This window comes from Bombus fervidus, chromosome 9, assembly GCF_041682495.2.
Source record: "Bombus fervidus isolate BK054 chromosome 9, iyBomFerv1, whole genome shotgun sequence".
Lineage (NCBI taxonomy): Eukaryota > Metazoa > Arthropoda > Insecta > Hymenoptera > Apidae > Bombus > Bombus fervidus.
Genome location: NC_091525.1, coordinates 8,886,390 through 8,901,113, shown reverse-complemented (window position 1 = coordinate 8,901,113; position 14,724 = coordinate 8,886,390). Strand labels below are relative to the sequence as shown.

The 14,724-nt window shown below is 32.5% G+C and overlaps 3 protein-coding genes across 16 annotated transcripts in view; 2 read left to right on the top strand and 1 right to left on the bottom strand.

Moving 5' to 3' along the window:
* The window catches only part of Rab32 (RAS oncogene family member Rab32), a 62,662-nt gene extending 57,957 nt beyond the window's left edge, over nucleotides 1-4,705 (top strand). For all 3 annotated transcript variants that reach the window (XM_072010615.1, XM_072010613.1, XM_072010612.1), the window contains one exon: nucleotides 1,018-4,705. In XM_072010615.1, coding sequence (XP_071866716.1) covers nucleotides 1,018-1,131 — 114 coding nt within the window. In that variant the 3' untranslated portion in view covers nucleotides 1,132-4,705. The remainder of the gene's footprint in view (nucleotides 1-1,017) is intronic.
* Nucleotides 4,706-6,440: 1,735 nt separating this feature from the next.
* On the top strand, nucleotides 6,441-12,997 carry LOC139990436 (protein brown). Of its 5 annotated transcripts, none has more exons than XM_072009664.1 (11): nucleotides 6,445-6,699; nucleotides 6,841-6,889; nucleotides 7,244-7,424; nucleotides 7,700-7,892; nucleotides 8,262-8,451; nucleotides 9,037-9,252; nucleotides 9,355-9,457; nucleotides 9,901-10,128; nucleotides 10,984-11,225; nucleotides 12,022-12,122; nucleotides 12,745-12,997. In XM_072009664.1, the coding sequence occupies exons 1-11, from the start codon at nucleotides 6,483-6,485 to the stop codon at nucleotides 12,924-12,926; spliced, it is 1,902 nt and encodes a 633-aa protein (XP_071865765.1). In that variant the 5' UTR covers nucleotides 6,445-6,482; the 3' UTR covers nucleotides 12,927-12,997. The 5 variants fall into 5 exon arrangements, with proteins under 5 accessions (XP_071865767.1, XP_071865765.1, XP_071865768.1 ...); XM_072009665.1 differs by having other exon boundaries at nucleotides 6,447-6,699; nucleotides 9,901-10,122; XM_072009666.1 differs by lacking the exon at nucleotides 9,901-10,128 and having other exon boundaries at nucleotides 6,441-6,699.
* Bw (brown) overlaps nucleotides 12,942-14,724 on the bottom strand; it is a 21,911-nt gene continuing 20,128 nt past the window's right edge. For 7 of the 8 annotated variants that reach the window (XM_072009673.1, XM_072009676.1, XM_072009671.1 and 4 more), the window contains exons 12-14: nucleotides 14,287-14,392; nucleotides 13,949-14,049; nucleotides 12,942-13,477 (exon numbers count right to left, since the gene is read on the bottom strand). In XM_072009673.1, the coding sequence (XP_071865774.1) occupies nucleotides 13,296-13,477; nucleotides 13,949-14,049; nucleotides 14,287-14,392 (389 nt within the window). In that variant the 3' untranslated portion in view covers nucleotides 12,942-13,295. Of the gene's footprint in view, nucleotides 13,541-13,948; nucleotides 14,050-14,286; nucleotides 14,393-14,724 lie in introns of all 8 variants that reach the window. The other variant, XM_072009677.1, reaches the window with a different exon arrangement.

Below are 14,724 nucleotides of genomic sequence, written 5' to 3'. Positions count from 1 at the left end.
CGTTTCACCAATTTCTAGCGATATTGTTACGAAGGTAGGCGATTTCTCATTAATAAAATTCAAGTCAAATTTATTAATGATTCTTCGTGAAATCACTGGAAAGCTCGAGGAAACTTTTCATTGCAAAATGAAAATACAAAGAAGAGTATCATTTTATTATAATACGATTAATAAAACGTAATAATGAAATTAAGTAAATCAGTGTAGCTCTTAAACATGAGAAAGAAAATACTCTACTCGATATTTTCTGCCGTTGTTTTCCTTCATCTAACCGTGGAATTCAATTGACGAAGATAGGTCGTCCGAGAGCCACCATCGAGTTATTTATGGAATATCATATTGCCCTCCTCATTAACGTACGTACAAGCTCGATGGATTTATCAATGACGTATTTTCGCGTCCGGTGATCGTCTTACGGTGCATATTTAATTGTTGTTCGTTGATTGAAATTAATTCAAAGCCGTGACAGCGTCTACCTGACCGACAAGCTCTTCACGTCAAACAATTCATATTTTACCTGCTACCTGCACGCATCTCTCTTTTGAAAGAAAATAGACATTCTTCTTCCACATCGTTCAACTTCGCAGAACAAAAAGTAAAGAAAATTGTCGAAATTTATATACAAAACGTAAGCATCAATCGACACAAGTGGTTTGTCAGTAAAATTTGAAAAATTTCCAAAAGTGGACTCATAAATCACTTTGGTCTGCGAATTACTCGCATAAAAATGGCACGAAAAGAGGGAAGACAACGAGCCGAAGATACGTTAAACAAATGTCAAAGAACATAATTATAAATCACTTTGATTCGTACATGGCTGAAATAATAACAATTGGTGCGATATATGGGAGAAGACAATAATTTGAAAAGACGCAGAAAAGAATGCCAAAGAATGGCCTCTGCGAATGGCCATTTTTATAAAAGTGGTACGAAACGAGGGAAACGATAAGCTGAAAATTCGCAGGGTAAATCTGTTATTCAACTTCGTTAACAAACCTGTTTGATTTCTTCTTGCAGATACTTCAGAACGACCAGATGATGAAAGGTAATGGCTCCCAGGATCAGACAGATGGCGAGCGGTTCGCATTGAATCAAACGCCAACGAGTTCAAAGAAATCCTGTTCCTGCTGACGAATCGGTAACCAACCGATAGCAGGATCATCCGGTCCGTTATCGTGGTCCTGCCATCACCGTTTAACCATCGGTGCCATGACACGAGAGTGCAGTTCTGCTTGCTCCGCGTCGACCATCACCGTCGTCGCTGGATCTCGTCTCGATCGTGTAACCAATTTCCTCCCTGCGAAACGAACCATAATAACGATCATTCCATCGATCAAAGTCATCTTTTGTAAGATTTCGATGCTTCCTCGTACATCGTCGATGGTTACTGATTGAGAATTTATGAAAATTGAGCATAATTCTTCCATTTGATCTTTGTAAATATGCATACATATATATATATATATATATACACACACAATGACGGACAAAAGAAAGTTTAAACGATACTGTTTTATTGTGACTTTATTCGAGTTTTAGAAAGCGGAATTCTATTTTACGAGTACGATGAATAGAGGTGATATATATATATATATATATTCGAAGAATGTTATTGTTACCAAGATGGTGAAAAACATCCAGTACGAAGTTACCAATACTCGTATATTGTGGACTGGGGGGTTTTTATACATTTATAGAAAATTTATAGGAAGGTGCAAAATTATGTACCGGAATGCACATAATATGATCCACGCTATAGTGCTTCGCATAACACTTGTTAGATAAAACAATTTTCCATCGAGATTCCACTGTTTCAATTATATCCTCAACAATATTAATTTGTATAAAAATCTCCAGTCTAAGCGTGTGCAATTTTAAACTTTCTTTTGATCACAACTGTACGTGATTCACATTTGTCGAAGGTTCGGCTGGGTGTATCGAAGAAGGTGAAACTTGGAATGCTGAATAAGCGTGGAGAAAGTAGAGTTTTTAAAATATTAGAATCCTTAGACGTAGTCAGACTGACTAATTCCTCGTCAAAATGTTGAGAATTCACAATGATTTTATAGATTTCGTTTTGTAGCTCTCAGGGGATTTGATTGATTTCTTTTTGTGATGTATATGAACTTACTCTGTTTCCTTGCGTTTCTTCCTATACTTCTCATTTTAATTCCCTTGAAATCGAAGACAAGTTAAGAGTAGATAATCGAGAGTGTTATTTATCAGACGAATAGTAAGTAAAACTGATAATGATACCGCTAGGGATTGATTACTATCATAATTATTGCCACTATACACTAAGTTTCTAGGAAATCTGATTAAAAATTGGCAAATAAAACATTTAAGATAGACTTCACATCTTCCCTTGAGTTCTACGCTAAATACTCAACTACTAAAGAACCAAATTTCAGAATTCAACGAATTCCTTCATCTGCTTTTAAACAATTTTAACATTATCGTCCTTCGTCTTTACTTACAACGTTTTCTGTATGTTTTCCAAGTATTCATTGTTCAATTCCAATCATTTTATATCCATCCATTTATATCGCTCCTTATTTGTGTAAAAAGAAACTTTGGAATGTTTCAACTTTTAAGCGAATGTGACTCGTCTCGGCATTCTGAGCTCACCATTTTTCTAAATCTTCATAATTATGGCTTCCATCAGAAAGAAACGAAAGGATGATAAGAAGATTGTGAACGAATGACGATTGCAAGCTCGACAGAAGATAGAAGAATTTTTATTAATAAGTCGAACGTTTTAGCGGGGATCGTTGATCGAAAGTCAGTACCGCTTACAGAACGTTTTTGTTAACGCGACGAATAAACGATGTATCCGTCACTGAAAGAGCCTGCGAATACGATCCTGCTCGAACTTTGCGACTCTTACCATTCCAAAAGATCGTTTTTACAACCTTAATTCTATATTTCGTTATTGCTGTACAGTATTGAATGCGAAAGTTTTAGAAACACGAATAAGGACAGCTATAATAAGTAATTTCGACATAATGGATAAATGCCTGAGAGGTGGATTAACGAATACTTGAAATGTACAATTCAACTGTAACGTAATTTGGATTTGTTAGGTATCTAATTTGGATATTTGTGAAGTTCAGACTTATTAGGTATTTCATTTTTAGATATTTTTCTAATAAATCTGATTCTTATTCATTTTTATTCAGCAATTATCCTTCTGTAATTTTTATATTCGTAATTCGTTTTTTGTTTCCACCTCTTGGTTTTAGAAGATTATGCTAACGTAAGCCTAACGAAGTAAACCACTCTCACGTTCCAGCGATTTTTATATCAATTCTAAATCTTAAGTTCTATCTGTTTTCTCTTTATTGTTATATTTTTGCTCGTTTTTATATTAAGAAAAAAAAACATAGTGACAATTCAAGTCGACGATTAACAGCGTTCACGAATTAAACAACGAATTAACAACCTGTCGATCATTAGATGTAAAATTAAGAATTAAGAAAACAAATTTACTTCTAGTTGTCTGCTTTTTTTAATTAACGAGTGACGACGACACTGACCTTTATGGACACTGACCGCGACTTATTCTAATCGAACTGAAAAGGTAGCTAAACTACGTTAGCCGACTATCGATCACTTACTATGATAAGTCTAGTTTACGTATATTACCGCTCAAAAGTATCTGGACATTTATTTATGTACTCTTGATAGATTGTGACTTAATCGTAAGATGAAGAAGAAACTTACATTGGTTTAATTCTTTATTGTAATCGCTGTGTATGACATTATAAAACGTTACAATGATGTTAGTTTCCAAAAGTAGAATATTCTGCGACAAATTTATTTGAAGATACCAATCTTTGTGAAATATTCCATCATTTTGAAAATTCTTTGTTTCATTTACAAGCTGCAAGTCAAATGAACAAAGTCTTAAATTAATAGAATATGAAAATAAGATATTATGGAGATTCAAAGATACAATATATATATAATATAAACATTAGAAACACCAAAGTTTCTATTTGTTTTTGTTTTTAAACGTAAGCGGTTAATTATGTAAAAAGTCAATTTACAGAAGCTTGCTATTATCTCAACATTTGCAATATTTACAAAGAACTGTACTCATCAGTATAATTAGTAATAATTTTCATCGGTTTTTACTAGTGTACGTACCATTGGCAAGTTTTGAATCATTTGTATTTACCTAATCTCCATTGGTTCACAATTCCATTAAATTCATAAATATTTTCCACTGATCTACATTTCATTATTTGTGTGTCCATTATGAAGCAAAAATTGATGTACTAAATCTAAGTATCCAGATACTAATGAATGGGTAGTATAATCATTATTGATCATTCTTCAACGAATTTTGGTCCGTCGATGAAAACTAAAACTGTGTTCCACGTTGAAAGCCTGACTGCTTGGAAAACGTTTCATTTTCTATATAATAACGTCGACCTAAGTAGAGTTTTTTATACGAGTAATTGTTAATGTCCACGATATATGTATTTAACAGAGGAAATGTCGTGAGTTTCTGCGTTTTTCTATGGAAAAATGATGTGGTGCCACGTGTTTTCCTGTCTCTTTTATCGTTTCTCCTTTTTTATTAAGATGAAAATACTTTGTTCATACGTATTATATATTATATACAGATTGTATTTATATGTATAAGAAGCATGTTATATATACATATAATTTATAGTAAAGTGATTGAGATTCAATATAATTGCCTGTTGCAAAGCATTTTATTTTTCCATCATTTCTGTCACGTATTTTTAGAGAAATACCATTCTTGGTTTACTAATTCACACGAAGAGAGAAAAAAGGAAAAAGTAGAAAAAAATATTTTAACAGAAAATATATCCTTGTTTCAATGTAGACAAATAATTTTTTCCCTCGTAATTCGTTTATTCATATACTGATGAAAAAGGATAGGAAAATATTGGAAAATATACATCCGCATATTTGTCCTAAATTAATTAAATTCAATTTGTAGACAGATAACTGGATGCAATGCAAATAGTTTAATAATTTCACTCTTGTCCCACTCGAGTTGCTCAACTATGCATTGGACAATGAATATTACGTAATGCAGGACACAGATGTCCTTAGACGATCCTACTATCATAACGTTACGTGGAATGTACTCTCACTTTCTGCGATGCTAATGCGCCTATTAAGCTGTCCACTACTGCAATTAACCAGTATCCAATCACTTCGCAGTCCTCGAATTTATATAATATTCGTTAATTCAGCATCTTCTTAGGTTTCTTCTCCATAAAAATCCGATTGGAAAATCTATGTCACTCGTGTATAAATTAATTTCCATCATCAGGATGCAAAATCGATGTAAATTATGCATATTTGGTATCTTGTTCTTACTACGAACAGGCGCATCAATTCCATCATCAGTGAGACTACAAATCCATGTATCATCAAATCTGATAGATGACAAATAGCAAAAAGAATTCTTGTATCGTTTCTCAGAAAACTCATCGTAAGAAATGTTGTAAAAGGAGATTCAAGTTTGTTCAGGATTGATTGCCACCAGAAAACAATTCTTCATGATGAAACTCTTTTGCTGCTTGGTCATTCATTCGCGATTTCATAGTCATCGTACCGTGCGAACGTTGTTGAGTAAATGGCACTCGCGAGCTGGCGTTCTTCTTTAACTGTTCATTGTCCGAGTGCTTTTTAATTTGATGCTTCGTAGACTTTGTTCCTTGAAAATTAAATAGAATATTCTTAAAATGGCGTAGAAAAGATCAGATTATTGCGTAAAGAACGCGGTAACTTGAAATGAAATAATTTATTGCCATTGTTTTTTATCCAAAAATTTTCTTCCATTTTCCAAACGGACAGTGGATCTGTTTAATAATTTTTTAATACCTCTTTCCTATCTCAAACTCGTGCTATTTTTCATTTTATATTTTAGTGTTTTATTATTCCATTATTTAATTAGTGTTCTGTACGTGTTCCATTTTCTATTTTACTCTTTAGCGTTTTATTATTTATTTAGTATTTTCTGTTCTCTATTCCAGTTTGTTGTTTATAGAACACTGTGAAATTAGATTTGGAAGAATCTACATGTTTAAATAGTATTTAAATTGTGTTATTTAAATACCACTGAAAATTATTAGAATTATCGCATTATATCGTGATATTATTACATATAAATTCGTAAAACACAGACAATCGTTAACTGTGACTAATTTTCGTTTCTTTGTTTTCTATTTACTGGAATCTCGTTATCACTGTCGCCCACTGAAACGTTTATTACCAATGGAAAATCCTGACAGTAGCAATAGAGCAGCAGAAAATGAAGCGTAAAATAAAGAGACACATTGTATGTATTGCAGTCTGAAATTTAATCTCTTAATTAGTTTGCCTTCTACCTTCTACGTATGCGAAGATATCATTATTCTGAATTTATTGAAGAGATATTTTCGTCATGGAACAGGTTAAATAACGATGATAAGCGTCGCGAAGAAGCGAACCAGTTCATGAAATTGATTACAGTTATTACGTGTCTTCGTGGTATACAGACCTCCCGCGATCTATCCAACCTGATAATGTTAGAAGAATTGAAAAATGTTGCAGATACAATTGTTTGGGATAATTTGACAGTGAACGTCCCTCAGGAGAGAGATTTCTTGAAGATTGTATGGAAAAAGTTTCGAAGAAGACCTTACGTAGAAAATTTGTCCATCTTGAAAGGAGGTGACATTGAAAGAAAATGTTCCATTTGTTTATTATTTTCCTATTTATAGAAATTTCTATTTCTTTAATTGATTCGCGGATTATTTAAGGAAGAATTATTTTTATCAAATGTGAAGTAACAGAAATCTGTGTGGATTATAGTGTCTGGTTATGCTGTGACGGGGAATCTGATTGCTATAATGGGACCAAGGTATAGAAAAGTTGCTATAGAAATAAATATAGAAAGAACAAAGTACTCGATGTAATGAAATTTGGAGGAGGAATCGTGAACTCTTAAGCGTAGAACTGTTGATTATAAATAATTATTTAATTTTTTTTTTTACTTTTTAATCGATATGAAATTAATCGATAAGAGCAGAAGAAATTTACAGGAAAGAACTTGCATTTTTTATTGTATATTCTAGTAAGTGTTAGAACGTCTTCAAAATATTAAATTGGTTTATCTTCATAAGAGAAGAAACTGTACAATTACAAATGAAATGATCGACAAGAACGTCGTAGAATGCCAAATCTAAAAATGATCACAACGATCATTCTTTTCCAGTGGCGCTGGAAAAACGACGCTTTTAGCGGCTCTAGCTGGGAAAATTGAACCGACGGCTGGATCGGTGTCAATAAATGGGCAAATCGTTTCACAAATGATCATGTCGAAGATATCCAGTTATTTGCCTCAATTCAATGCTCTACCAACGTCTCTCACCGTGGAGGAATATTTACTGTTCTCGGTGATTAGTTGCTTTACTTTGTTAATTAATGATACTCGACTAAAATTACGAGAAATAAATAAATATTAGTTTGTATTATATAATTAATATTATAGATAATTATATTGCGAATTTAATTATTACATAGCCTATATTATCATAAATTTATTACATTACAAATAATATTCAACATTTAATAATAAACGAATAAATATCAATTTTCATCATCTTACTTAAATGCGCTCATCGTTATTTATACTGAAGATAGTTCACGATAAATCAGTTGGTTTGTTCAGTACGCGTTGAAGATGAACGTCAACAGTGTACAAAGGAAATTTTTGTCAATGAAATTGTCGACGGAGATGGGCCTGATCGATTGTAAAGACGTGTTGATATCCAATTTGTCTGGTGGACAGAGGAAACGACTTTCCTTGGCTGGTGAATTGATTACCAGGCCAAAGATACTTTTCCTCGACGAGCCGACTACTGGTAAGAGAAAGTTACAGGAGATATCGATTTGAGGGTTCGTGGAATAGAGTAGCGTTATGGATGATTATGATATTTTCAAGTGATTGAATATTATTGGAATATAATTGGAAATTTTTCATTCTTAATTATCAATGCCAAATTTTTTTATTTTTCTTCTTTTTTCTTTTTGTTAGTATATTTGGAACGTGGAATTTTATACTGTTTTATTTAACGTGGATTTAAAACTGCTTTCTCCTATTTTTCTACTTTTCTACGTTTTATTTCTTTCTCTTTTTTACTTTTGGATTTCTCCTCGTATTAATTTTCAATGTTTTAATGTAAAAACTTTAATGAAAATTTCCGTAATTATGCGTAATAATTAAATCCTAGGTTTGGACATATTCTCTGCAAAGCAAGTGGTAGAGGCATTGACGACTATAAGTCACGAATCTATAGTCTTTTGCACTATTCATCAACCAGGAATGGACGTATACAATCTTTTTTCTCATGTGTTATTGCTGTCTGATGGGAAAACAGGTTACTTTGGGACTTTGGAAGACGCTACGCAGTTTTTCCTCAGGTAGCTGATTAACGTCTGATAACTTTTATTGTCCATGATATTTTCTATTTCAAAAAGGAACAGAAATTAAATTAATACCAACAATCTTTGAAGACAAAAGATAAATCTTCCTCTAACCACAGGATTATTAAATAAACACTATTAAAGTCAAAGTGATTTCAAATAACTAATTAATTAAACGAAGGTGTTCAATTCTGACTGAAATCACTTGAAACATTATTAAATTCTGTATAAATTCCAATAAAATCAAATAACGTTTGAATGAAACTGCATAATATCAAACAAGAAAAAAAAGTCTGTATATTGTGTGAAATTTCGAGTAAAATTTGACTGAAGGCTTAATAAAATTCTAAATGCCAAAGAAACACAGTCTAGGCTACGAATACTTGAAATAAATAATTAAATTGAAAATACCAATTCTAATTGAAATTTCCAGAAACATTGTTAGCTTCTAATTTCAATAAAATCAAATAAAGCTCAAGTAATGTTATATAAAATTGAAGAAAAATTTCTCCGAAATATTATTTGAAAAATCGATTAAAATTCGTCTGAAATAATACAATTGTAAATGTGGAACAAACACAGTTTAGGTTACGAATGCCCAATTGGTTTCGACGAGTCCGAGTACTACGTGAAACTCTTATCTCGGCGAAAAACCGAAACGTCCACGACAAATCCGAATCGCGAGGACACTGGAGCCGGAGAACTTATCGATAAGATATGTCGGGCATTCTCGCGATCTCCTCTCTCGAGGATTCCCAAAATCACCAACAGCAAAGACCTGGAGATCGAACCGCAGAGGTAATAAAAAATATTTTCAAAAGGAAAACAGAAAAAAAGGAGAAAGATGGTTTATTGAAATGTACGAAGAGATCCTTTTGTTGCAATAGAAATCATTTTTAGAAAACCTGGATGCGCGATACAGTTTTCTTGGTTGACGTGGAGGATATGGGTTGAAAGTCGCAGGAAGATCTTTCAAGGATGGATTTCGTGGCTTTCTTATTTCGTGAGTTATTTCAATCGATTTGAACATTAGTAAACATTAACTCAAGTTTTGAACGAAGGGGAACTAATAGGAAATTTGGGGTAGAAATCATTCGTTGATAAGAATTTTTGTGAAGCGCGTACACTAACGAAAGAAATTTAGAAATTGAGAAAATTTGGAAAGTTTGCAAGATATTGTGAAACTGTCTGTACAAAGAAAATATTCATTTATGACACGAATTTACCATTTGTTAGTACAATTTTAGAGGATGAAAACAACCTTTGAGAGAAGAAGCGTAAAATTTGCCATTTTGTGGAATGTCTCAAGAGTTCTAGATAAGAAATTAATGTGTTTACTTTTGTTCGTTATTCTGAATAACTAACAATTGATAATGACGAATGCTCACCAAATTCTATCGAGTTTTACGAAAAGAGGAAAATGATTATAATTGAAATTAATCGCAGCTCTCCATGGCGGCGGTGGTCACTTTTTACACGGGGATTAATTCGCACACGCAGGTGGGTGTGCAGAACGCGAGAGGCGCGTTGTACATGATGAGCTCTGAAATTTCGTTCACGGTCGCCTACTCCGTGATTTACGAATTTCCTAGCCAGCTTCTGATTTATCTTCGCGAGGACGGCGTTTATGGCAGCGGCCCCTATTACGTCGCCACGTTCTGCGGTCTGGTAACAGTATGATTTTGCTTTCAACTTTTCTAACCAGATCTAAGATCGCATAACGTTAAAACAACTAACTTTTAACGTACCTGAAAATGTTTCTGATCGCGAACGTCAAGATTTTGAGAATTTTTATTTACTCGCGTATATCAAGCTTTAAACCAGTATCCTGCCTTTGACTGCATAATTAATTATGTTACAAAAATTATCTTCCTTCGATCTGGTACGTTTCTGTGATTCGAAGAAATATGGTCAACTCTTTATAATGGTAAACGTGGAACATCGTCACATGAAAATTGACATCGCACTGTCTTATAATAGTCATAATTAGATTGCGTATTTTCGTACATTTGCGAGAAATTTCAAGATACAAAAATGCACGTGATATGCTAAGAATAATACTCTTTAAAATATGTGATACTTGAAAGAAGCTTCTATCCAAGTTCCACTTTGCCAATTATATTCGTACAAATGTAAATCTTATAGAGTTATGAAGTTTTTATGAGGACAAATATCGAATGTCGCAGAATCATTTCAGTCAGTTTCAGCATTTTAAAATTCAATTTAGCTAAAATTACCAGCACCTAACTTTGTTCTCCAAAAAATGGAAATTGTTTCTGTTCTATTGTTATCAATTAAAAACATTTTAAAACTGAATCATTAACAAGGAAAAAAATATTCTTCAGATACCAAAAGCAGTCCTGAAAGCCATACTCTTCACAACAGTTTCAGCATTTTAAAATTCAATTTAGCTAAAATTACCAGCACCTAACTTTGTTCTCCAAAAAATGGAAATTGTTTCTGTTCTATTGTTATCAATTAAATGCATTTTAAAACTGAATCATTAACAAAGAAAAAAATATTTTTCAGATACCAAAAGCAGTCCTGAAGGCCATACTCTTCACAACAGTTATATACTTCATCCTGATCGCTCAAATCGATTTGTCCAATTTGTTATTTTACTGTTTGACCACATCGGTGGCTGCGATTTGTAGTATAGCGTACGGTCTAGTATTTTCCATTTGGATCGAGAATGTCGATGTTATTACGTCAATCATGGTACCTATAGACATGCTCTTCTTATTAACTGCTGGGATGTTCTACAATCTCAGGTATTATATGTTTTAAATAAAATACAAATTATAGCTTTGCCGTTAAAAGCTTCGTAAACGACACTGAAACAATATTTGGTATTTATTTGTTGGAAATTATTTAATTAGGTAGTTATAACTTCGGTTAATCGGGGGTATATAGTATTTAAAGTCGAAGATTAAAAAAAAAAAAAAAAAAAGGAAGAAAGGAAAAATTGAAATTTACGCTTGTAATGCTCAAACTTTGATTGAAACGAAGAAAATGCCACTCAATTTTTATCGGTGAGACAATGAAAATTAAATGGAATAAGAAGCACAATAGAAAATATGAAAAGAAATGAAAAGACATAGAAAATAAAGAAATTGCTTGAAATTAATGGCTGGTACGCTTAAAATTGAATGAGACGAGAGAAATATCACTCAGACATTGTCAATATTGCCTTTAAGAATTAAAAAAAAAAAATAAAAGACACAACATATTGAGAATAAACTGGCACAGAAATGAAAGAAAATAAAGAAACACACACTTCTTAAACGAAAATACACTTGTTTAAACTTTGAGAATATAATTGCTCAAAATTAAATAGAATAAAGAGAGAACGAGACGCTCAAATTTTGTACATAAGATTTATATCTTTTATTTAGCTTTTTTATTTAAAGCATATTGGAGAAACGTTATTCAAAGATCTAAAATCTATTCGAGTGCAATGTTCGAATTTATCTAGATCATAAAAATTTTAGAAGCAGATCGGAGATGAGCTGTATTTTCCTCACGGGTCAGCAGGCTATAAAAGTAATGCGTCTTTGACGGTTTCAGGTCGCTGCCAAAGTATCTGACGTGTTTTAAATATTTCTCGATATTCTTTTACCTGAACGAAGCACTTTCCATAATTTACTGGTCACGAATAGAGGACATTGGTGAGCACGATGATTTCTTAAATAGATTGCACCAACTTCTGGCAATCTCTCGAGTACCCGTCGGAAAATCATTCGCAAACGTAGAAGATCAGTTTTGGAAATTTTCTTGGAAGGACGTACCTGAAGCTAGAGATATCAGTCTGATGAAAATTTAATTCAGTTTTTCACATGGTTCAGTAAAAACCTTAATCTAACTCCAATATCAGCTCTACTTTTTTTATGTCCTTTTTTTTCACATTTTGGTTGAATATAAATTTTAGTTTTACTAAAATAAAAGTATTTAATCGTATTTAATTAATTTAATGGATTTTAGAATTCTTACAAATAATTCCAGCATATTAATAAAATAAACTCTGAATAAAGGAATAAACGTAAGATATTAATTGAACGAACCTTAGACAAATTAATAAAGTTTCTCCGATGAATGTTGTAAAGTCAAAAGTATTATGCGACTGAATTTTCCTTCGAGAGATCGGAAATCTAGTAATTTATTTCAAAAGCTAATGACTTTCGGATAAATCGATTGAAATTTCGATTCGGAAAAAAGTTAATATATGTGATTTACCTTACAACGATTTAAATATAATTAATTATTAATTCAATTCGGCCAACTTTCTTTTAGAATGTCTAGCATCCAGTGACTTTCCTTGTCTACAAAATGGGGAACAAGTGCTATCGGAATATGGATTCGAGAAGACTAATCTCATCTGGGATTTCAGTGGTCTTCTATCCTTAACAATCGCAATGAATATTCTTGGATACTTTGGTCTACAAAGGAGGAGGAAAATTAGAAAAGTTTTTTGAATAACAATTCCACCATTCGTTTACATAAAATAATTTATGACGTGCATATAATACATATCAACTTATTTAAAGTTACTCGTGTAACTTAATATTATCTCTGTATTCCTTGTATCCCAAATATCTGTTGATATTAGCGTTAATATCGAGAATCTGTGAATTGTCAATTTAATGAGATCAGAGGTGATTACGTCGATCAATCTGAGATAACAAAGTATTTAAGTTTACAAATTGGAAAACAACGATAGTAACGAAACGTTTGTGCATTGATTTTCTTTTTTTTAATCCTTTTTTTTAGAAAGAAAAGTTGTAAAATGGATTAGGAAAGTGAATGAAATTGGAGATTAACTTAATTAACATCTGTAAATTGATTTAATAGACAGGTTCCTTGCGACTTCTGTGTCTGATCACCAGAAAACCAGCGAAATGGCAAATCCCAAAAATGACCAAGAGGCCGATTATATCCATGGTGTAATGATTTGGTAAGTAGCCGTACTTCTCCAAAACTTCTCGTCCGCTGGAGACACACGGCTCTTCCGGATCCGGCGAACAGTCTTTGACATGAAAGGTTCTTATGTAAAAAGCGTGGAAGAACGTTTTCTGATTTTATTTATATTCTGCAATTTTATTTCACAATTTTTAATTTTTAATCTTGTAATTAATGCTGGGTAATATTAAGCAATATTTGTATAATATTTGTACTTGTTATACCAATCGCAGAATTGGATGTTGTATTATACTTTTCTTAAAAAAAAAAAAAAAAAAGAAAATAAAGAAGAATTTACAGTCTGATTAAAGATTGAAAAAAGTTAGAAAAGACTTCAAACTTGAATCGAAGATTAAGAAAACTAAAAACCTAACAACTTTTATTTCAAGTATTTTCTCGCATGAAAGAAACAATTTGTGAAAAGCAATTAAAAATAATGAAACACTTTCCTCCTGTTTAATTTCCTTAGAGCGTATATATAGAGTATGGAATAAAATATGAAGACAAATGTGATCAAGTTCAACAGGTAATTACGTACTTATGTGATCGATTAGAGGCCATTGCGTCAAGGAAACCGCCTCTAAGCCATAATAGAACTGGGATAAATATTTGAGCCACGCGATACCAGGCGCCAGATAGCTGAAAAATATTCGTAAGGAAACGTATCGAACCCTATACACGCTCGTTTTAATTAAACTTAATATCTATATATATTCTTTATCGCCGTGAGTGTATTTTTCAAATATTATAGGAACTTAGAAACAAGCTATTTTAAACTGCGTGTTGTTGAATGTGGAATATAATTTTATAGTCGCGAATGAGCATTCGACCATGAGTACGTTAAATTTAATTGAAGCTTGTAATCGTTCTCCTCACCCGAGATGCAAATAAATTCCGCAGAACATCAGGCCAAGGAAGTCCAACGGCACAGAAAATAGGGAGGCTGTGTTTACCGATTGGAACGACGCCGATAGAAATAAACCTGTCGAGAAATCAGACCGTTCTTGTGTGTTTCTACTCAAAATATCCACCTTTGCACGCTCGGAGAAGCTAATAAATTGAGATAATTTAATAAAAAATGCAATACTCTCGTGAATAACTTCTGCAATTCTTTAACGCTACAGACATTTTACTGTTTCTTAGTTAATTTATAAAACTACAGTGAATCAAAGATTACCTTTACCATACGTCTACGTAGAATGTTAATTTTTATGTAATTTCATATATTTGTGAACAAAAACTAAGAAATAACGATAAGGGAATGGAACATAGAAATTTGTTCTATCTGGTAAAAATTATACAGAGTATTTCATT

What these genes read in the sequence shown, in the direction of transcription:
- LOC139990436 (XM_072009664.1), top strand. Translation starts at nt 6,483, where the DNA reads ATGAAATTGATTACAGTTATTACGTGTCTTCGTGGTATACAGACCTCC. An exon ending in TTTGTCCATCTTGAAAGGAG is followed by an intron (nt 6,700 to 6,840) that starts GTGACATTGAAA and finishes TGTGGATTATAG; the next exon opens with TGTCTGGTTATGCTGTGACG. An exon ending in CTGGAGATCGAACCGCAGAG is followed by an intron (nt 9,253 to 9,354) that starts GTAATAAAAAAT and finishes AATCATTTTTAG; the next exon opens with AAAACCTGGATGCGCGATAC.